Source organism: Silene latifolia, chromosome X, assembly GCF_048544455.1.
Source record: "Silene latifolia isolate original U9 population chromosome X, ASM4854445v1, whole genome shotgun sequence".
In the NCBI taxonomy this organism is placed as follows: Eukaryota; Viridiplantae; Streptophyta; class Magnoliopsida; order Caryophyllales; family Caryophyllaceae; genus Silene; species Silene latifolia.
The window spans coordinates 341441991-341463803 of NC_133537.1; the positions used below are offsets into that span (position 1 = coordinate 341441991).

General features: G+C 35.4%; 3 protein-coding genes across 3 annotated transcripts; all 3 read left to right on the plus strand.

Moving 5' to 3' along the window:
• Positions 1-4614: 4614 nt before the first annotated feature.
• Positions 4615-6463, plus strand: LOC141619506 (uncharacterized). The gene is made up of 6 exons (XM_074436523.1): positions 4615-4752; positions 4834-4951; positions 5303-5395; positions 5731-5814; positions 6006-6088; positions 6206-6463. Exons 1-6 carry the CDS (start codon positions 4667-4669, stop codon positions 6270-6272), a joined length of 531 nt encoding a protein of 176 aa, XP_074292624.1. The 5' UTR covers positions 4615-4666; the 3' UTR covers positions 6273-6463.
• Positions 6464-13187: 6724 nt separating this feature from the next.
• On the plus strand, positions 13188-14812 carry LOC141619507 (non-specific lipid transfer protein GPI-anchored 14-like). The gene is made up of 3 exons (XM_074436524.1): positions 13188-13557; positions 14189-14275; positions 14442-14812. Exons 1-3 carry the CDS (start codon positions 13230-13232, stop codon positions 14576-14578), a joined length of 552 nt encoding a protein of 183 aa, XP_074292625.1. The 5' UTR covers positions 13188-13229; the 3' UTR covers positions 14579-14812.
• A 3944-nt stretch (positions 14813-18756) lies between these two features.
• On the plus strand, positions 18757-20054 carry LOC141619509 (non-specific lipid transfer protein GPI-anchored 14-like). The gene is made up of 3 exons (XM_074436525.1): positions 18757-19175; positions 19615-19707; positions 19853-20054. The coding sequence occupies exons 1-3, from the start codon at positions 18851-18853 to the stop codon at positions 19996-19998; spliced, it is 564 nt and encodes a 187-aa protein (XP_074292626.1). The 5' UTR covers positions 18757-18850; the 3' UTR covers positions 19999-20054.
• The last annotated feature ends 1759 nt before the right edge of the window (positions 20055-21813 follow it).

Genomic DNA, 21813 nt, shown 5'->3' on the forward strand with positions numbered 1-21813 from the left:
TCACCTCTACTCTACGTAATATGGCTTAATACTTTTCTTTTACAATTTTACGACTTATTTTTATTTTATGTTTTAAGAATAATTTTGATCTTGGTTTGAATTTATATTTTATTTTCCTTTTAAATTAATTGTTAGAATCAAGTTTTTATTTTAAAAATATATGCTCTTTTACAAGTTTGAAAGAAAGATTTTATGACATCATATCGTATCCGCACAACAATAAGTTAACAGCTTAAATGACCTCGAACACGTGACAGTAAAACCAGGAGAAAAAGAAATGTTGTCCGGTATAACCTCCCAAATAGCTCAAATTGAAATACCTACCACTTTTTTAGAGAAGACATAAACAAAATGTGTGGATAGTGATAATAGGAAAGTACGAGTAGTTTACTCATATTAGGAAACACAATATGACGTTCGACACAAAATCTCATTGAAGACGGACATTATTCGAACTGAAGATAGTGTCCCTCTCATAATATACAAGTGGCACTATCCATAAGATGCTTCATTTCCTTCCACCCGCCCTCCGACTTGCATTATTGTGAGAGGAACACTATCCATTTTCAGCTTGTGACGGATAGTACCCGTCATAAGCAAGACCAACTGCGATATATATTGTAATGGACAGTGTACCATTGTTGGCTGGACAACATGGCAAGTCAAGTCATAGCAAGGAAACTAAGCTCAATAGGAAACTAAGCGGGTCGCTCCACTTTCCTATTTTAGGAAACTAAAGTAAAGTTTATGTGACTGTTGTTGTGATTAGGAAATTAATTTTATATTAACTTATTTCTTTATTAGTTTAGATATTTTATTTTATTTTATTTTGGATGCAATAAAATTATATATAGACCCAAACTTATTCAATAAAGAGGCTTTATTTGTGACCTTTTCATTCCGACGAAGAAACTCAGTTTGTTGAGGCTCTTGTTATTGACTTTCTTCTCTTTGAAGATCAAGGAGTTTGCTCAGATTTGGTCGGCCTCAAGACCGTTTGTCCTTCGTTTTATTATTGCGTAATAGGACGCTTTCGTTACAACAGTCGTTCAATATTATTTTATTGGCCCGTTTTAAAAAAAGCGGAGAAAATAACTATCCATGATAACATTGCTCATAAGAACCACCAAAACCCTACGCAATAATATTAGTCCTTTTATGATTGTTTTTAATTAGGGTTTAAATTTTGACTTTATTATAGAATTGAATAAGGGTTTTAAGTTGATTGTTTATTAGGGTTATGAATTTTGAATCATCATTTCTTAGTTATTGCTTTTCAGGAATTTGTGAGACGACGCCATGAGTTCGGGTTGGAAGTGGGACGGTAAAGTTCCAAGCCATATTGGTGAGTTCTTTTATTTCCGGGTTTTTCTACGTTGTAACCATTTAAGCACCATCAATTATAAAATGTACTATGAAAATGTTGAGGCATATAGTTGGGTTTAAAAATTGTAATTATATACGGATAATAGAGCTTGAAGGCAGTGTAACCCATCTCTTCTTTAAAAGGACATCCTCTCTATTGTGGCAACGATGTTGGGTGTCCTCTTGTATAGAGGAAGATGTGTGTTTCCTCTACTTTTATAGGAAAGTAGAGGAAGTGAGACATAGGCGCTTGTGCCCACGAGCTAATGTTTATTTGTCATATGGATAATATTTTAATTTATAGTTTTTATTTATTATGTAAACAAAATTAATCAATATACTTTTAATTGTTATTGTACATATATGGACTATATTTCAAGGCTCTAACATAAATTAAAAATATGTATCACAATTTAATGTTAAGTTTCATGTATTTTGTTTTTATGAATTTTATATCTTACTTTGTATATGAGTTTAATGTATTTTATTTTATGAATTTTATATGTTATTTAGTTTAGCAACACAAACTTTTTTTAAAATTAATTTTATTAATTTGTAAATTATTAAAACAATATAAAGTCATCCATAATATTAAATATAAATAAAATAAATATAATAATAAGAAAAGTAATATAAGAGGATCATCTCTATTGTGGAAGAAAAAAGATGTAGTGGAAATGAAGATGATGTAGATAGTGGGAAATGAGGTGGATGAAAGAGGGAAATATGTGTCAAAAAAATAGAAAGACAGAGAAAAATAATAAGAGGATGAAACCATTCTCTCTATTGTGTATGCTCTTAGTGGCTAGTTAACCGAATGAAATTTTACGGTAGTTATTGTGTCAGACGATCTCAAACTGTGAGACGGTTCCATGGTAAAAAAAAAAAAAAACTAACTCATCTATTAGTAATAAATAAATAACCTTTTTTGTAAAAGTTAACCGTCCCATAATGTGAGACCGTCTCACCTCTCACACCATAATTTATTAACTTGTGGGAATTTTAGGGTCATGCACTCATGCTTGTTACTAATTATACAATTGTGGCCTACCATTATTGTATTTGAAATTACAAGGTTACGATCTATGGATTTAGAAAATATATTTTTTAGCAAACGCTTAATTTCTCCAACTATTTCATTTGTTTTTTTTCACACTTGTTAATTCTAACATTTATTTGCAGTCGAGAAAATTAAACCCCGTGAAATGCCTACACGTGAAGATAATGCTGCATATTTTCGTACGTTCTACACCCTCTATTTTCGTTTATTGTCTATTTACTATTTGCAGAACTTTAATGAAGGTGTTGTGTTTCTATTTTACAGTTGCTGAATATTATGGTTTGTATGATTATACATGTGAATCTGATAACCCCTCAAGCTCAGAATTGAGAAAGATAGCTTCCACAGTTTCGTCATCCGTGGTTGGCGTTTCTTCTTTTGGCTTAGGTTCGTTAGTAATAACTATTTCATTCAAATCTAATCTAGTATATAAATAGTTTACTTAGAACTCATGTGTTACACATAAGTAATTATTTAACAAAAGAAAACTTCTTGTTATTTTCAGGATTTAGACCATACCATAGCTCTGGGATTATTGTGGAGCATAATAATGTAAAACTAATTCTTACTTCTGGTTACATCCTCGGAGACGGTTCAAAAACTCCAAAGGTTATCTTTCATTTCCGTACTTATATTTTGTATGATTTCTCATATTTTGTAAATCCACGAAATGTTACTTTCGAGCCTTTATCTGAAAAAGTATAAATGAGAATTGTTCTAAATAGATATTTGTTCGTAATTGGATTCCTAAGTTTGATTATGTGCCAAACTAAAAATTAATCAATCAATCTAGTGTGTATATGAACTTATTATTTAAAAAAAAAATTATTCTAATATAACTAGATTTCTTAAAAGGGTTTTTTGATAACTACTACCTTTATACTACACGGTTTTAAGAACTACTACCAAAATAATTTTCGTTTAAAAACTACTACCTGTAAGTTTGATTTTTTTTAAAAACACTACCAAATCTCATCCAAACCCAATAAAACACAATTTTAACCATTTATTTTTGAATTTCCATCTTAAGGGGTAAACTTTATCCCTTTAGCATTACCAATACTATCGTTTGCTAATCATTTTGGGGCAAAATCACTTTAAATTAGTTTCATCTAATTCACCAATCTAAAGTAATTAAGGTAAAAAAGTTGCTTAAACTTCATCAAATTAACTAGTTTAAGGGATAAAATTAACAACTTAGGATGGAAATTCAAAAATAAATGGCTGAGATTGTGTTTTATTGACCTTAGATGAGATTTGGTAGTGTTTTAAAAAAAATTCAAACTTATTGGTTAGTAGTTTTTAAGCGAAAATTATTTTGGTAGTAGTTCTCAAAACATGGTAATACAAAGGTAGTAGTTATAAAAAAACCTATCTTAAAATTTAAAACAACTTTTTTTATCATTATTCCAATAAAAGTAGAAGTTATGAAATAGTAAAAAATAAATGGTAGACTTGTTCATTAAGAACACCATCTGCGTTAATCCAAATTCATACTTACACATGAAAGTGCGTTAATCCGTATATGTTTGATTAAAGTGCATATCTAGCATCTTACTTTTGTTTCATCTACCATACTTCACCCGTTTTATGATTTAATACGGCTACAAAGTTATGTTTCTTTAACTGGTGCAATTTTTATAAAGAACCTATATTCATCTTATATAGGAGTTACAAATTCATGTCTAAATGCTTCTACTTGCTTTAATTGTAGGTCGTTACTATTATTTTGTGTAACAAAAAAGTAAATGCTGACATTGTGTACACAAATGTCGATCACAATATCGTACTTCTCCGTGCTCAACAAGAACTGGATGATGACACTACTAGTGCACAGTTGTCTACCGATTTTCTGAAGTCAGGGACTTTAGTGATGGCTGTTGGTCGTCACTATCACGGTAGACTCATGGCTTCATCTGGTACAATCAATAATCGAGGAGATCATCTCGAGTCTGATGACCTTATGTCATCGACTAGTAACATTTCTGAGGTGATATTGTCATTCTCTTCCTACTCCCTCTGTTCCAGTAATTATTTACACTTCCTTTATTTTGAGTGATATGTTTACACTTCCTTTATTTTGTGAGGAGAAAATAAAGGAAGTGTAAACATATCACTGGAAAGGGGGAGTAAATTTTTTCTTTTATATATTTTGTATTTAATTGCGTGCGAGTCTCATTTTGATTTCAGTGGGGTATTGGCGGAGCCTTAATTGAGAGATCGACGGGAACTGTTCTTGGGATGAATTTTTTTTGTAAGAAAGGCTACACACCATTTATGCCGAGTAACATTCTTATAAAATGTGTGAAACATTTGATAGAAACTGGGTAAGTTTTAACTCGTCTTATGTAATTTAAAATCAAGTATATGAATTAATATATCACATATGTTGTAAAATTGTTTTATAGAGATGTAAGCCGTCCATGGCTTGACCTCAGAACAAGAAGTATTGATGAAGTCGACATTCAAGAGATGGAAGCCATTTATCGAAAATTCCAATCTTTTGATGGAATTGTCGTCAAAGAGGTTTGAGAATTAGAGGATGTTTGACCTAACTTGTTGAAAATGAGTTTTTGTTTTTTCAAGCTTAATTTTCTAAAAGTGTTTTTCAAAAAGAGAACATCAAATTACTGCTTTTATTTTTATTTTTATGGGTAAAAAGATGGTTTTTTGACTTTTGAGAAATTCTTGTTGAGCTCTTACATAATAATGTGTTTGGCGAAAAAGTGTTTTTAGGTCCAAAAATACTTTTAAAAGTCAGGCCAAACACACACTTAGTATATTTTTTAGTGGGATGGGTATTTTTTAGCTACAACTCGTTTTTTTTTTTTCTCTCTTTATGGATTGTAGGCTCTTGTTAAATTTCGTTATTTTCAGGTGATTAAAGGATCTCCCACGGATATGGCGGGAATTTGCGTTGGTAATGTTATAACATCATGTAATAAGATTTCTATCAATTCACCAGCTGAGGTGACTATCTTTTATGATGAGTTAATACTTTTAATTTCCAAATTTGCTTCATCATTTAAAATGCAATTATAAATAATTGGTTTTCTAGTATTTGCAACTGGCTATGCGTATACTTATATACGAGTACGTCTATACTTTTACATACTTTCCAAGTTTGTATAAGCATACGTGACACTATAACACTTAATATAATGTGATTGATGTGATTTAAATACAATTCAAATTGTTTTTGGTAACCGACATTTTACAGTTATATACTCGTACGTTCTACACTTATTTTTAATTATTTAATGTCACCACAAATTACATGTGTTGATTTTATTATTTTATTACAGTTTGCAGGGGTGCTATTCAAATTAGTCGAAGATAAGCAAGGAAATTTAATTACTGCTGAAAGGAGAGAGGCTCTAGAAGTTGAGGTGTGTTAAAATTTGGTTTGTTGGTTAGTTAGAGCAGATCGTCTTGCTTGTAACGATCACAAGTTTGTGATTTTTTACAGGCTTACAGTTCCCTCCCACTTGTTTTTTGTGAAAGGTCACATAATAGTGCCGTCACAAATGACAATTTTTTTATCAATGTTTGACAATTGTTTTTTTTTTTTTGGATTTAGCTCATCGTAAACAGTGTGCAAGATGGAAGTACAAAAGCTAGAGTGTTACATGTTCAAAGGTTCACCCCACCTATTCCTAACAAGTATGAAGTTTTTGGTGTAATTACTATTCATAAATATTACTTATTCAAGTTTTTGTTTTTTTCTTTTATAATCTTATCTAATTTATTTATTTATTTATTTTTATGTTTCTTTTGCAGTTGGCCTGTTTTACCTATCCCGAGCAAGAGCAAGGGCGAATCAATTTTTTCGCGGATGCGGTATTGAATATATAACGCCCAAAATTAATATAAAAATATGATAAAAACGTGGTATTATTATATATGTTGTATAAATATTTCATATACAAAGTCACAATCATCAATTTATTCACCTCTACACTACGTAATATGGCTTAATACTTTCCTTTTACAATTTTATGACTTATTTTTATTTTATATTTTAAGAATAATTTTGAATCTTGCTTTGAATTTATATTTTATTTTCAGTTTACAATAATTGTTAGAATCAAATTTTTATTTTAAAAATAATACGTATATGCTCTTTTACAAGTTTGAAACAAAAGTGCTACTCCGTATTTATCTTTATTGACAAGGGCAAAATGCATGGGGAGTTAGGGTCACCTTATCTTTAAGCATTATTAGACTTAGAAGTTAGAAGGGACGGTCTCGACTCTTGACAATGCACTCGGCCCAATGTTCTAGCTATGTTTTCACAAGTGATAGATGAATCAACTCAATCAAAACCTTAAAGTGATGGTTGACGTCCAAATATTATATTTATTCCTATTACGCCTCTTCATTCGAATGCCCATTGGGCTTGAAGACTGGTTAACCATGTGCTGAAATTCCACTTCGTGAGTTATTGGGGTTGCCAGGATTCGAACCCGTGACCTTCGGTTACTCTGGCTCTGATACCATGATAGATGAACCAACTCAACCAAAACCTTAAGGTTTTGGCTGCGATGGTTCATCTATCAACAAGAAGGTCGGCTGACATAAATTATCCTTTAGCTATGCCTTTGATCATACAACAAAAACAACATTACCTGATTATTAGGAATATCACATAGTAGGAAACTATTCTTTGAATTATTTAGCTATTGTAATTTAGAAAATTGTTAATATTTAGTTTTCCATATTCTGTCATATGTATTTAGGAAATATTGTATTAGGTTTCCTCTTCCCCAAGCTTTGTAACTAGTATATAAGCAACCATTGTATCATTGTATTATTTACGCAATAAGATTCAATCTTTCAACATATAACTTACATGGTATCAGGTTCTCATCGATCCTAATATCAACTGCCTCACGCACATAACGCAACCACGAAGATCATTCGTGTACCAACGTCTTCAACCCGAGACCAAGCAGGAAGTTCCTTCGTCATGTCGAGCTCAACCAACACCATCGTCAATGAAAACGAACCCACTGTTCCTCTTTATCTCGTCAACCTCTCAGTGGTAGAGAAACTCACGCCCCTCACCTATATGCAATGGGCTGATCAGGTAACCTCGTTCCTTTTTGGCTACGATCTTCTTAAATATTTAGACGGCTCTTACCCTTGCCCACCCGAAACGATTCCTACACCTACTGATGATGACAAAAACAAAACCAAACCCAACCCTGCCTATCTTACTTGGAAACGACAAGACCATCTCCTCAAAGGAGCTATTGTAGGAACCCTTTCGTCTAATATTCATGCACTCGTCATGCGTGCACCCACTTCCTTTGCCCATTGGACCTCTCTTGCACAAACCTATGCCAAACCGTCTCGTGCTCATATTTTACAAGTTAAAGACCGTCTAAACTCTATCACCAAAACCGCAAATCAATCTGTCACTGACTATATGCATTCCATTAAGGCGTGCACTGATAAACTCGCATCTCTAGGCAAACCCGTCGACCCGGAAGATATCACTGCTCATGTCATCCGTGGCCTAGACTACTCACTCTACAAACCCTTAATTGATGTCGTTAATGCAAGGGATGATCCTATCTCCTTTGACAACCTCCATGAAAAACTCATAAACTTTGACCTCACTATCAAACATCAAACCGTCCCTGCCCCGTTTCCCGCCACTGCCAATGCCGCCTACCGTGCCAATAACCGACCCTACACCCAGCCGTATACCAAGCCCACCTCCACCCCAAACCAAGCATCGTCCTCTACAAATCCCAACCCTGTGCCCTTCAAAGGAAAGTGCCAGTACTGTCGAGCAGTCGGTCATGTGATTTCGAGTTGTTTTAAGTTTAAGAAAGCTTACCCTAATGTTGTCTTTCCACCATCCTCGGCCTTTTTCACTCGCACTGACTACTCCAACCCTCAAGCCAACACCGCCACTACTCACCCCAATCCCAATCCCGCTGACCCATCTCGCCCTTGGCTCCTTGACAGTGGTGCTACGCATCACATTACTAGCGATCTTGACAACCTCGCTCTCCACTCTCCTTATGATGGTGGCGACGATCTCCTAATAGGTGATGGCTCCGCCTTACCTATCACTCACACTGGTTCGTTCACAATTCCCCACTCTTCTACTTTATTTCTTAAATTTGACAATGTTTTATGCGTTCCATCAATTTCTCGTAACATTCTTTCCGTTTCGAAATTTTGTCATGACAACCAAGCTTATTTTGAATTTTCTTCTACTGCTTTTTCAGTCAAGGATCTCAAAACGCATCGGACTCTTCTTAGCGGCTTGGGCAATGGTGGTGTCTATGAATGGCTTCCTCCAAAACCGGCTGCTTACACTACTCACCTATCTCCGGATATTGCATGGCATCACCGTCTTGGTCACCCATCCTCCAAGATTTTACAATATTTAAGTTCTCGTTTTTTCAACAATTCTAGTCTTACTACAAATAAACCGTGTAATTCTTGTGCTATCCACAAGAGTCACAAGTTAGAATTCAATACCTCTACTATATTGTCTAAAGCACCGCTTGATTTACTGTTTAGTGATGTTTGGTCCTCTCCGGTACCGTCTTATGATAATTTTAAATACTATCTCATTTTTGTTGATCACTTCACTAAGTATATATGGCTTTATCCTCTCAAGCTCAAATCCGATGCTACAACCGTGTTTATTCGCTTTCAAAAACTCGTTGAAAAATATTTTAATCGACCTATTTTACAAATCTATTCGGACAATGGTGGTGAGTACATCAAAATGGCTCATACACTCAATGACCGTGGCATTGGCCACTTAACCACTCCACCACACACACCTGAGTTGAATGGCTATGCTGAACGTAGACATCGTCACATCGTCGAAACAGGTTTAGCTCTTCTTACTCATGCTCATTTACCTACAACTTATTGGACTCATGCTTTTGCCACTGCCACATACCTCATAAACCGTATGCCTACTCCTACCCTTGACAACTCTTCACCGTACCTCAAATTATTTGGTCAACCTCCAAACTATTCCAAACTTCGGTGCTTTGGGTGTCTCTGTTACCCGTGGCTCCGACCTTACACTAATCATAATTTAGAACCCCGCTCCAAGCCTTGCATTTTTGTGGGATATTCCCTAACACAAAGTGCCTTTTACTGTCTTGACCCAATCACCAACAAAATTTTTGTTTCTCGTCATGTGAAATTCGTCGAAAACGAGTTTCCTTACCCTACCCTTGTGGCCCCATCGACGGCTTCTGCCACCACCATCCCCACCGCCAACTGGTTCCACGAACACCTCCTTCCACCCTTGCCGCACTCACCCTCTGCCCATCAGCTCCCACATCCTATTACTCCCCCAAATTCCCCTACAAACCCTGCCTCCCCAACCCCCCCTGCCTCACCAACATCCCCTGCCTCCCCTCCCTCTACCACGTCTGACAGCACCCCCTCGACCCCCTCCTCGGTTACTGGTTCCATCCCCACCTCCACTCCCATACCCACTGTGACTCCACAGTCCACCCCACCTCCCCCCCCCCCACCCCCACCTCCACCACCCCGTGTTATCACCCGCCTCACCAATAACATCCGCAAACCTAACCCCAAATATGCCAAAATGGCCACCTTGCTTCCGCCTACCCGTCTTCCCAACACCACTAAACAAGCTCTCATCGACCCTCAATGGCGTGATGCCATGACCGCTGAATTTACAGCTCTTCAAAACAATAAAACATGGACTCTTGTCCCACCTGACCCGTCCTACAATGTTATCGGATGTAAATGGATATATCGCATCAAATACAAACCAGATAACTCCATCGAAAAATATAAAGCTCGACTTGTCGCGAAGGGGTTTCTTCAACGTCCCGGTGTTGATTACTCGGACACGTTTAGTCCCGTGGTTAAACCTGCAACGGTACGTACATTGCTTTCTCTTGCTTTAGTTAATTCTTGGGAACTTCGTCAGTTAGATATTAATAATGCATTTTTACAAGGTGACCTCACTAACATTGTTTACATGGAACAACCTGCTGGATTCATTGATTCTCGGCATCCTACTCACATATGCAAACTCACAAAAGCTATTTACGGTCTAAAACAAGCACCTCGTGCTTGGTACACGACACTCAAACAATACCTGCTATCCACTGGGTTTCGTGCTTCACTGGCCGATCCCTCCCTTTTTTTACTCACCACACCGTCTTGCACTATTTATCTACTGGTCTATGTTGACGATATTATTGTCACTGGTCCCAACAAAAGTCAAGTTACGTCCTTTATCACCACTCTCGCGTCTCGCTTTGCACTTAAAGACTTAGGCTTATTGTCCTATTTTCTAGGCGTCGAGGTTACCCCAAATAAAACCGGCTTAGTCCTTACTCAAACAAAATACATTCACGATTTGTTAAGTAAACACAATTTCCTAGACTCCAAACCGGCTACCACACCTCAAGCAGTTCATCCTCACCTTCACAAAGACAGGAGTTCGCCTCTCGTCGACACCACTGTGTATCGTATGTTACTTGGTAGCCTACAATATCTGTCATTCACTAGGCCGGATATTGCTTACACCGTCAATCACTTGGCACAATTTTTGCAACAACTGACTGAACTCCATTGGGCTGCTTTAAAACGTCTTTTACGCTATCTCAATGGCACCTCTCATGTGGGTCTTCAGCTCTTTCGGGAATCTCCCCCCTGTCTTCATGCTTATAGCGACGCTGATTGGGGTGGCGATCATGATGTCTTACACTCTACAACCGGTTATATAACCTATTTTGGTCGCAATGCTTTGTCTTGGTCCTCCAAAAAGCAGAGAGCAGTCGCTTGCTCCTCTACCGAGGCTGAGTTTCGAGCTGTGGCTGCCACTACTACTGAACTCATGTGGCTTCAGTCCTTACTCACTGAGCTTCGTGCTCCCTCCTTTCCTACCCCTGTCATCTATTGTGACAACCTGAGTGCTACTCATTACTCTCAAAATCCCGTGTTTCATTCTCGAATGAAGCATCTGGCTATGTCCTTTCATTTTGTTCGTGAACGTGTTCAACAAGGTCTTCTTCGTGTTACTCATATCTCTGGTGGTGATCAGCTTGCGGACCTGCTTACTAAAGCTCTCCCGTCTCCTCGTTTCACGTTTTTGGTTTCCAAGATTGGTCTCGCCTTCGGGTCGTCCATCTTGCGGGACCGTATTAGGAATATCACATAGTAGGAAACTATTCTTTGAATTATTTAGCTATTGTAATTTAGAAAATTGTTAATATTTAGTTTTCCATATTCTGTCATATGTATTTAGGAAATATTGTATTAGGTTTCCTCTTCCCCAAGCTTTGTAACTAGTATATAAGCAACCATTGTATCATTGTATTATTTACGCAATAAGATTCAATCTTTCAACATATAACTTACACTGATTACCCCAATGCCTCAATAATTCCCGCAAATTGAGTGAATGGAGTAATACTATTATTAAATGTGATGATCTAGCTATGACCTGTAATGAAGATGATAGATGCCGATATTGGTAGAACAAGATTGCCACATGATTACAACTTCTTCTTTAAATGAATGTTCCCAACTGTGATCTCCTCCTTATCCCTCAGCATTCATTCTTATTAGTTATTAGTCCTATGTGGTGTATAGATTACGTAACTGCGCTAATTTTATTTATCAAGGCGAAAATGACATACTAGATTGTCGCGACTGAAAGCTCTGAATCATTTAGAAGAGACTGTTCGACTGTTCATTATGCAAATTGTCGCGACTGAAAATGTGCCTCATAATTTGGTTAATCACGGATATGTACATTACTTGTCACGGGTTACCTAGACGAACTTACTTTCTGTTTTTTCATCCTAAAGCGATGGTGCAAAATTTATAAACTCGAAATCATAACTTTTTTTTCACTCTCTTTTATATATACTCGGCAGAAAAAGGGAATTATGTTGATAAATGTCGGAACAGTAAGATTTTCTAACTATTTATAAGTTATATCGAGTTAACTAACATATATCTAGCACAAATTAATGTCAAAGAATGTACTGAATATTCATTATGATATAAGGGTCCCTATTAATGTTAAATATCGGAATTTTTTTGTTAATGAGTGTTTATTAATAATTTAATTAGGTAATTAGCGTTCGTTTGAAACTATTTTGGTTCATAGTGTCCATGTCATCATTTGTATTTTTTTTATATTTTTATATGAAACCGCTAAGATAGTTAGCGGCTTTACTATTTTCATAACATTCCATAAGGCTAGTAGATTAAAAAATAAAAAATAAAAAAAATATATACACATGAAGCCGCTGAGAAGATAGGCGGCTTCCCCCAAAAATCCATATTTTGCTAGCACTTGCACTATGTTCAAGAAATATGAAGGGCTAAAATCGGTAAGGACATTAGCGGCTTATCCTTCTACGTTTTCTAATACTTACAGTATATTTTGAAAAATAAGAGCAATTAAAACCGCTAACTATCCTAGCAGCTTCATACAAAAACACGTGGGCACTATGAACCAAAATAGTTTCAAACGAACACTAATTATCTAATTAATTTGCTAATAAACACTCATTAACCAAAAAATTCTAAATATCGAGTATCAACCATCAGCTTAGTCTTTTAACTAGTTAGGATAATTCTATTACACGTTATCAAAGCTTCGGGTTTTGAAGTTTAATGAATTTTTTAGGTATACCAGACATGGCAAGACACTTTCCATCAACATGCACTTTCCCTTGTGTTCCGTCACTATTATAAAAGCCAACACACGATCAGCTCAAGAAAAACTACCCTTTTATCTCGATAAAAGTAATTAGAAATTAAAATGAGGAGATATGGCAGCATAGTAGTGTTGCTGATAATAATAGTGAATATCGCGAATGGTGACATAAATGAGGATAAAAAAGAGTGTGCAGACGCGTTAATAGATTCGGTATCAACGTGTCTTATTTACACTGGCGGTCAGGGGAAGGCACCCTCACCGGATTGTTGTACTGGTGTTAATCACCTGCTTAAGACTCATAAGAAATGTTTGTGTATCTTAATTAAGGATAAAGATGATCCGAGTCTCGGTTTGAATGTCAATGGTACTTTAGCTCTTGGCCTTCCTGATAAATGCAATTCCCCTGATAAAGATGTTGCTGCATGCGCTGGTATTTCTCTTTTTTTTTTTTCCTTCCTAAATTTCAAGTATTGTATGAGACTGTTGTATTCATAAAGAGTAAATTAAAAATAACCTTCTTTAAAAATTTAGTTTTTAAAAATTACTTTCTTATATAATTTTTTTCTAAAATTACTCCCTTAAAATGTACTTTTATCAAAAATTGCTTCAAAACTCCAATTTATACTTTAAAAGGTATAAAATTTGAAAATAAGTTCAAAAACATACGGAACAAGTCACCTAAATTGGTGTTTTGAAGCAATTTTTAATAAAAGTGTATCTTAAGGGAGTAATTTTAGGAAAAAATTATATAAGAGAATAATTTTAAAAAACTGAATTTTAAAAGAGAGTTATTTTTAATTAAGAAATATATATGTCGCACACAAAAGGGTTCATTGTATATTTGTACGTGTGTACAATAGTCACATATAAGGATAATCGGGTTTTTTACATTGTTAAATCTATCTTATTTAAAAAATTTAAACTTTATAATGGCCCACGAAACAAAAAAAAAAAAAAAAAAAGACATTAATATTAATTTGAGCTCACATTTTAACAATTTTGGCTACGCCACGGGTCTCATTGAGCTTAATCATACTCATCTTAGTTTCGACTTGATTCAGATCTACTTCACCTGGAACCCAATTCCCCGGAGGCTAAGGTCTTTACTGATTTCGGCAAAGGTGCCGCTCCGGCTACTCCTTCAACTCGTAAGTCTCCTTAATGTGGATTTATATTTAAGCATTGTTTTTGTTAAGACTGCTTACATTCGACATCCTTATATTATTAGTTTATTTATTTATTATGTATTTTAGACATGCTATCGTCTTTACAAATGACCATTGTCTCGATTCTTTTGTAATTTTTTGCTTGCAGCTAAGGTTTCGGACAGCACCACCAGTACACAAATCGTCAATTCCCCGACCAACGGTAGCAATGGCAACAAATGGTCGAGTATACAAGTATTCTATGGCGTCCTGCTTTGGTGCTTCACTTTCTATTTCGTCTATTAACTTGCTTAATTGAATTATGTATCGGTCGCAATTTATAACAATAAAATCAACTGAAAAATTAAATATTAACTTTCAGTTGGTTCGATTTCATATTCGAACCTTAAATTGTCGAAAAATTCTCATTTCCTACGTCTTAATTACAAACAATTGCTTATGTAGGTGTGATATTCAATTTGTAATTGTGATTGAAAACTATCTTAAAATAATTATATTATTTTACTTGGCATACAAATCCCGAATAGACTAGGCATGCTCCAAGCTCCAAGCCTTTTATTTTACGCAAATTCTTATTTGCGACGGGTACTGTTCGTCTCAAATAAGAGACGGGTCAAATGTGACCATTTTATGAGAAAATGTGACTATTTTTTCATAGGTAACATTTTATAAACAGTTTATGAGTGGTTACATTTTATCAAAAAGTGGTCACATTTGACCGTCTCTTATTTGTGACCGTCACAAGGGAGACTTATTGTTTATTTTAAGGCAACCTCGTAGGCATTGTCGGGGTAGAATTGCTTCTTAAAGTCGCCTTTAAATTCATCCCAAGTGCTAATAATTCGGGCAGTCTTGTTCTTTATATCTTCTTCACGTCTCCAACAAAAAACCTTTATTTCATAATTTATTAGTTTTAAGGGAAATGATAAATACAGCCAAAATAGGAAATTAATTTTTAATAGTGTTATTAATTACATCATTTTTTTTGCAATTTTGCCATAAATTCCTTAAATACAGCCCTGTATTTAACATTACCCTAGTTTTAATACTAAACGTTATTAATCCACTGATTTGGGTGATTTCCCTTAAATTTTGTATTTCTCCATTGTCCAAGTACTTAATCAACTTTTGCTATTTTCTTGCTAATTATTTGACATCATATCGCACAACAAAAGTTTTATTATATTATTTCATTAAATGAAACTTATCTATCGAATTTGGAATTTTTGCTCTTCCATATCTTTATTGACAAATAAAGGAAATTAAAATTGGTTGGGGTCACCTTATGTCCTTGTACTTAGAATGGACAATCTTGACTCTTCACAATTGTGTTCGTGCAACAAAAGGTCGGCTGACATAAATTATTCTTTAAACTGTCATAAAGCATTCTTTAGCCATGCCTTCGATCATACAGCAGCAACAATAACATTAACCTAGTGCCTCAATTACTACTGCAAATTGCAAATTTTATAAAAATGGTTGATTCTTCAAATGTCTTCTTCTCAGTGGTGTAGCCACCTTATGAGCAAAGGGGTCTTGAAACCCCATAGGTTTTTGCAGATTTACCGAATTGTATGCCGACATATGTACGATTGTACTGATTTTTGACTACATAAAACCCCTTTATTTTACGGGTGGTTATTAATTTACATTAAGACCTCGTTGATCAAATTTTCTAGCTACGCCACTGCTTCTACTGTTTATAAGAGGGTAAACATGGGTGAATGAAGTAACACTAGTATTAAATGTGATGATCTAGCTATGACCTGTAATGAAGATGATAGATGATTGTATTGGTAGCATAAGATTGCCACAAGATCACATATTCTTCTTAAATGAATGTTCCCAACTGTTATCTAGAACTATGTGGTTTTGCCGTCTGTCGAATACCTAACTAGGATAATTTCTTTTAAGACGAAAATGACTCACTAAATTGTCGCGACTGAAAGTCTGAAACAGCTGAATCACTCAGAAGAGACTGTTCAATTGTTCATTGTGCAAATTGTCGCGACTGAAAATGTCGCTGATAATTTGGTTAATCATGGATCTGTATATTACCTGTCGCGGGTTACTTAGACGAACTTACATTCTGTTTTTACATTCTTAAGCTAAGATACAACAATTGTAGACTCGATTTGTTTTTAATATGTTCTGATCTCTTATATATACAACCGGCATGCCGCAGAGGAATTAACAATAATTATTGTGTAAAGCGGTCAGACATCTTGAGACGGTCACTTCATTAAAAATACTTTTCATTTATTATTAATATATATCAACAATGGATGGTTTTCTTACATAAAAGGACGGTCTGACATGTAAAATCGTCTTATATAGATTACACAAAATCTCATTTGTGACGGCACGAATTCGTCACTTTGGAGTGACGGATACCATTTTCCCTCACAAATGACCCAAATAGAGGAGAAAGATAAGCACATGGGGGTGCCCCACCTTGTCCCCCCTATCTGTTTTGTGAATGGCATTATCCGTCACTTGCTCCGACCCGTCTTCCGCAAGACTAATTATATAGATTATTTTAGACTTGTTTCACTCTTTTGTTAAAGGACTGTCTTACATGTGAAAGTAGAAACCGTCTAATATAAAAGGCTCATCACTAACGAGTATATCAGTATATGAATTATTTTAGACCCGTTTTGAGTTTTGACTTAGAGGTGATCATGGGCCGGGCCAATGCGGGCTTGGGCCGGGCCTTTCTAACAAAAGCGGCCCATTTGTGTGGGCCGGGCCGGGTCGGCCCAGATACGTGGGCTTATTTAGCAAGCCCAAACCCGGCCCTTATGGGCTAATGCGGGCTTTTGGGCCTAAATGGGCTTTTTCGGGCCCTAAAATTTACGACTTATCCTATGAAATAATTAGCGTAATACCTTCAGTTACAACTTTTAAAACATATATAGTGTATAAAATTGCACAAAATATGATGAAATGCATATTAATTGCTCTCTAAAATAAAATAATGACAAAAATCTCCACTTTAGAATGCTTAATCATGCATTCTTAGATATGATTTATGTTATGTATAATTTGTTTTATAAATCTAAAAAAATATACTTGAGTTTGTAAAGAGTTGAGTATAACTTTAACACTACTTTAATAAGTTTTATTAGAAAAAATATTCATTATTAATAAATATGGGCCGGGCCGGGCCAAAATTTGGGCCAAATGCTTGACCCAAACCCGGCCCCAAAAAATTTTGGGCCTTTTTAGGCCGGCCCATGGGCTTTTTTGGGCCAAAACTAAAGGCCCAAGCCCTTCAGAAAATCGGGCCGGGCCGGATAGGGCCAATGGGCTTGGGCCATTTGATCAGCTCTATTTTGACTCTTACAACCGTACTAAATAAGAATTTGTACTGTTGAGATTACGAATTCCATTTTCCAAAAAAGCCCCTTACCAACCCTCATCCCTGGAAAGTGGAATGCTAGAAAAACAGCCACAGCTAGCTTGTCTCATGATTACTGCTTTGAAATTATGATATGAGGGTCCCTATTAAATCATGCTTAAGATATTGCTAAAAAATATTTTGCAAGAATTTCATTAATGATGATCGCGAGTGACGTACAAATTTCGATTTAATATATAAGTGTCACGTTTGCATGTTATAACTGTGATTAGTGACCTATTTGACAATTAGTATTGCTGAAGACGGGTCGGAGTAAGTGACGGATAATACCACTCACAAAACGGATAGAGGGGACAAGGTGGAGGCACCCCCATGTGCTTCCCTCTCTCCTCTATTTGGATCATTTGTGAGGGAAAATGGTATCCGTCACTCCAAAGTGACGGATACGTGCCGTCACAAATGAGATTTTGTGCATATTTGAATAGCCAGAATACTAAGGTATGAAACAGTGAGTGGATTAAACATTCGATTTACTACTAATTAGTATTATAATAAAAAAATTGAGTTTTGTTTTAAAAATTATGAGTTTTATTATAAAGTTTCTGAGTTCATTTACTAAAATATTAAACTCATAAATTACAATAAAATTCAAAAGCATTACATATAAACTTAGTTAAATTTGAGTTTTGACGGAAAAAAAAATTAAAATTAAAATTATAAACTTTAATAAACTCAGAAAAAATACACATATGTTCAAAAACAAATAAATTTTGAGGTAATACGCTTAGAAAAAATACACATGCTCAAAAACAGGTAAAATCTGAAATAATATACATCCGATGTATGTTCCTTTTTCTCAATATGAAACCCTAGATCAGTCTTAATCATCACCTTAGACTTTTGGTTGAATAGAGTTTCGAAATAATTCTCTTACACGATATAAAAGCCTCGGATTTTTTATCAAAATGATATTTTTTTTTACCCAAAAGGCTAATAATTGGTATACCACACATGCCTAGACATTATTGCATCAATGTGCACTTTCACTTTCTTGTTCCCATCTCCACTAAGTCCACTATATTATAAAAGCCACATTCCCAAGCCACTCGAGTCACAAGAGACTCCGATCAGCTTAAGAAAAACTACCCTTTTATCTCGAGTTTCCTCCTTTATAACTCGATACAAGTATTTACAAAATGCTTAGATATGGCAGCGTAGTAGTGTTGCTGATGATGCTAGTGATTATCGCGAATGGCGACATAAATGAGGATAAAAAAGAGTGTGCAGACCCGTTAGTAGGTTTAGCAACATGTCTTCCTTACGTCGGAAACCAGGCCAAGGCACCTACCATGGATTGTTGCACTGGTCTTAATCAAGTGCTTAAGACTAACAAGAAATGTTTATGTATTTTGATTAAGGATAAAGATGATCCGAGTCTCGGTTTGAAAATCAATACTACTTTAGCTCTTGGTCTTCCTGTTAAATGCAATTCCCCTGATCATGATATTTCTGTATGCCCTGGTATGCCTCTTTTTCCCCTTCCTCTTATATCCTAAATTCCGAGTTTTATATAAGACTGTTGTATGCATACAGCAAAAGTCGTTAACCCATTTAATAAATAAGATAATATACGTCACACAGAAGGAGAAAAAGGAACATACATCGAATGTATTACCTCTAACTTTTTTTTTTTTGAGCATATATGTATTTATTTTTAGCTTATTACCTCAAACTTTATTTATTTTTGAGCATATGTGTATTTTTTTTGAACTTATTAAAGTTTATAAGTTAGATTTTAATTTTTTTTTTCCGTCAAAATTCAAATTTAACTAAACTCTGAACCTTATTATAATGCACAAAAACTATAGAATTAGTGGGAGTACATCAGGTGTATAATACACTTACTCTCCACGAAAGGGTTCATTGTTATCATACTCATCTTAAATTCGGCTTGATTCAGCTCTACTCCACCTGGCACCAAATTCCCCGGATGCTAAGGTCTTCACTGAAATCGGCAAAGGCGGTGCTGCTCCCGCTACTCCCTCTTCAACTCGTGAGTCTCCTTATTATTGATTTAAGCACTAATTTTGTTAAGACTACTTACATTCGGTCTCCTTATATTATTATCTAAGTTAGACATGCTATCGTCTGTACAAATGATTAATTTCTTGATTCCATTGTAATTTTTTTTCTTGCAGCTAAGGAATCGGACAGCACCAGTACACCAATCGCCAAGGCCCCGACCAACAGTGGCAATGGCAACAGATGGTCGAGTCTACAATTGTTCTATGGCGTCCTGTTTTGGTTTTCAGTTTCTATTTTGTCTTTTAACTTGTTTAATTGAATTATGTATCAGTCGGAATTTTTAACAATAAAAACTAAATGAGAAATTTAATCGCAGTTTTCTGTTGACAATTTACAAGTCATAAGCCAATAGGCCAATAGGTCCACGTTATCACTTTATTTTTTTTCCTGTTTTTATATAAAGCCGCTAAATGGGCCAGGTTCCCAGCGGCTTCCTCCCTTCATGGAAAATTATCAAAGACAAAAACTATTGGCCCATTGTTGGCCCTAAATAGTTTGAATCCGACCCCAAATCGCATATTAACTTGTGTAAGAAGGCTATCTCCCCCCAAATACTTCACAATAATCTTCCCAGCTTCAAATCCGTTGACAGGATGCAATAACTGATTTCCACAGATTCTGCAGCCACGAACAATAAGAGAACTTGCAAAACAACGAATTTGAATCTCTACTACATTGGCAGCAATGATTGTCAAAATATTTGTGCAAGAAATCTAAAAAATCGATAACATACGATTCTGAGGGTCGTCCAAAGGCACACAATTTTTGACAATAAGATTAGGTAGCCGCTTGCGATGTAACTCTGCAAAGAAGAGCTTAGGCGGCGAGGAATCATCAGATTTGCAGTGAGCTCTGAAATTGCAACGAAACCAAAATCCAACATAACAGCGCGTATAGCTGCCAAGGGTTTCGACAATCTCGTAATCAGTACCCTGTTCCTAAACAAATATTATCAATCAAAACAAAACAATTCCCAATAATAATCGGATTTTCTAACATGTCATGGCACACGTTAATAAGTTAATTAGAAAAACTTTGTTGAGAATAAATCAAGAAAAATAGGTGTACAAACTCACATTTACCATAATTAAGAAAATATTCTCAACAAAGCTTCTATACGAGGCACATGTTAGAAAATCCGATAATAATTAATCAATGAACAAGTAAATGTAATCCCACATGTTTTTCGTTGTAGAATTTTATCGCCGTCTCTGCACATTCACAATCTCTTTTCTTCAAGTTTTTCGCCTCATTTTCAATGGAATTCTGGAAATATTTTTTCCAGGTCTGCTTGTAACTCTTAAGCCTAAAATTCAAATGAAAACGTTTCATCCAAAAATCAGAATACAGGACGAGGGATGGCGGCATTAAATCATTAATTAGACAACGAAACTGGAAAGTGAAAAAAGACGGTATTCAGAATAAAATTGAAAAGAAGCAAGGAGCGAGCAGAACATACACTTTAGCCTCTGACATGGGCGCGGGATGGAAAGTTATTGGGATCTTAATAATTGTGGTGGTCAGAGGGACTTTGCTGTTGAAAATTGAGAAAAGAATGAAAATTGAGAAATGACGAAATGAGTAAGCTCCTTGAAGGAGAGGTGGCTAACCTACGTGCTTTCATCTTCACTTCCAGTATCACTTACCGTTTCCTATCCATCTTCATCTTCAGAAGGTCTAAAGACGATGATAACCAAGCATAAAAGAACAGAAAGAAAGAAAAAAACAAGATTCCAATTAAAAAAAATGATCAATGCAGTAGAAGGAGTAAGCTCGCGGCTAACTTACGTGCTTTCATCTTCGCTTTCATCTTCAGAAGATCTTAAAACGACGAAAACCAAGCGTAAATAACAGAAAGAAAGAAACAAGATTCCAATTAAAAAATAAAAATAAAAAAATAGCAAAGATGAATCATATAAAAAAAATACCCGCAGTCATCATCATCGTCAGTAAAACCATGTTTTTTGCAGAATCGTTCCTTGGCTTTCTGAGCATTACCAAGTCTAGGATCCTTCAATGGACTCGATTCATATGGATCATATTGTCCCGGATACGATACCTTGTAAGGAGGAGA

Excerpts from the sequence above, each read along its gene's own strand:
- LOC141619506 (XM_074436523.1), top strand. The coding sequence starts at position 4,667 with ATGAATTTTTTTTGTAAGAAAGGCTACACACCATTTATGCCGAGTAAC. Across the intron at positions 4,952-5,302 it reads ATGGAATTGTCGTCAAAGAG|GTGATTAAAGGATCTCCCAC; the intron begins GTTTGAGAATTA and ends CGTTATTTTCAG. Across the intron at positions 6,089-6,205 it reads ACCCCACCTATTCCTAACAA|TTGGCCTGTTTTACCTATCC; the intron begins GTATGAAGTTTT and ends TTTCTTTTGCAG.
- LOC141619507 (XM_074436524.1), top strand. The coding sequence starts at position 13,230 with ATGAGGAGATATGGCAGCATAGTAGTGTTGCTGATAATAATAGTGAAT. Across the intron at positions 13,558-14,188 it reads AGATGTTGCTGCATGCGCTG|ATCTACTTCACCTGGAACCC; the intron begins GTATTTCTCTTT and ends GACTTGATTCAG. Across the intron at positions 14,276-14,441 it reads TCCGGCTACTCCTTCAACTC|CTAAGGTTTCGGACAGCACC; the intron begins GTAAGTCTCCTT and ends TTTTGCTTGCAG.
- LOC141619509 (XM_074436525.1), top strand. The coding sequence starts at position 18,851 with ATGCTTAGATATGGCAGCGTAGTAGTGTTGCTGATGATGCTAGTGATT. Across the intron at positions 19,176-19,614 it reads TGATATTTCTGTATGCCCTG|CTCTACTCCACCTGGCACCA; the intron begins GTATGCCTCTTT and ends GGCTTGATTCAG. Across the intron at positions 19,708-19,852 it reads CGCTACTCCCTCTTCAACTC|CTAAGGAATCGGACAGCACC; the intron begins GTGAGTCTCCTT and ends TTTTTCTTGCAG.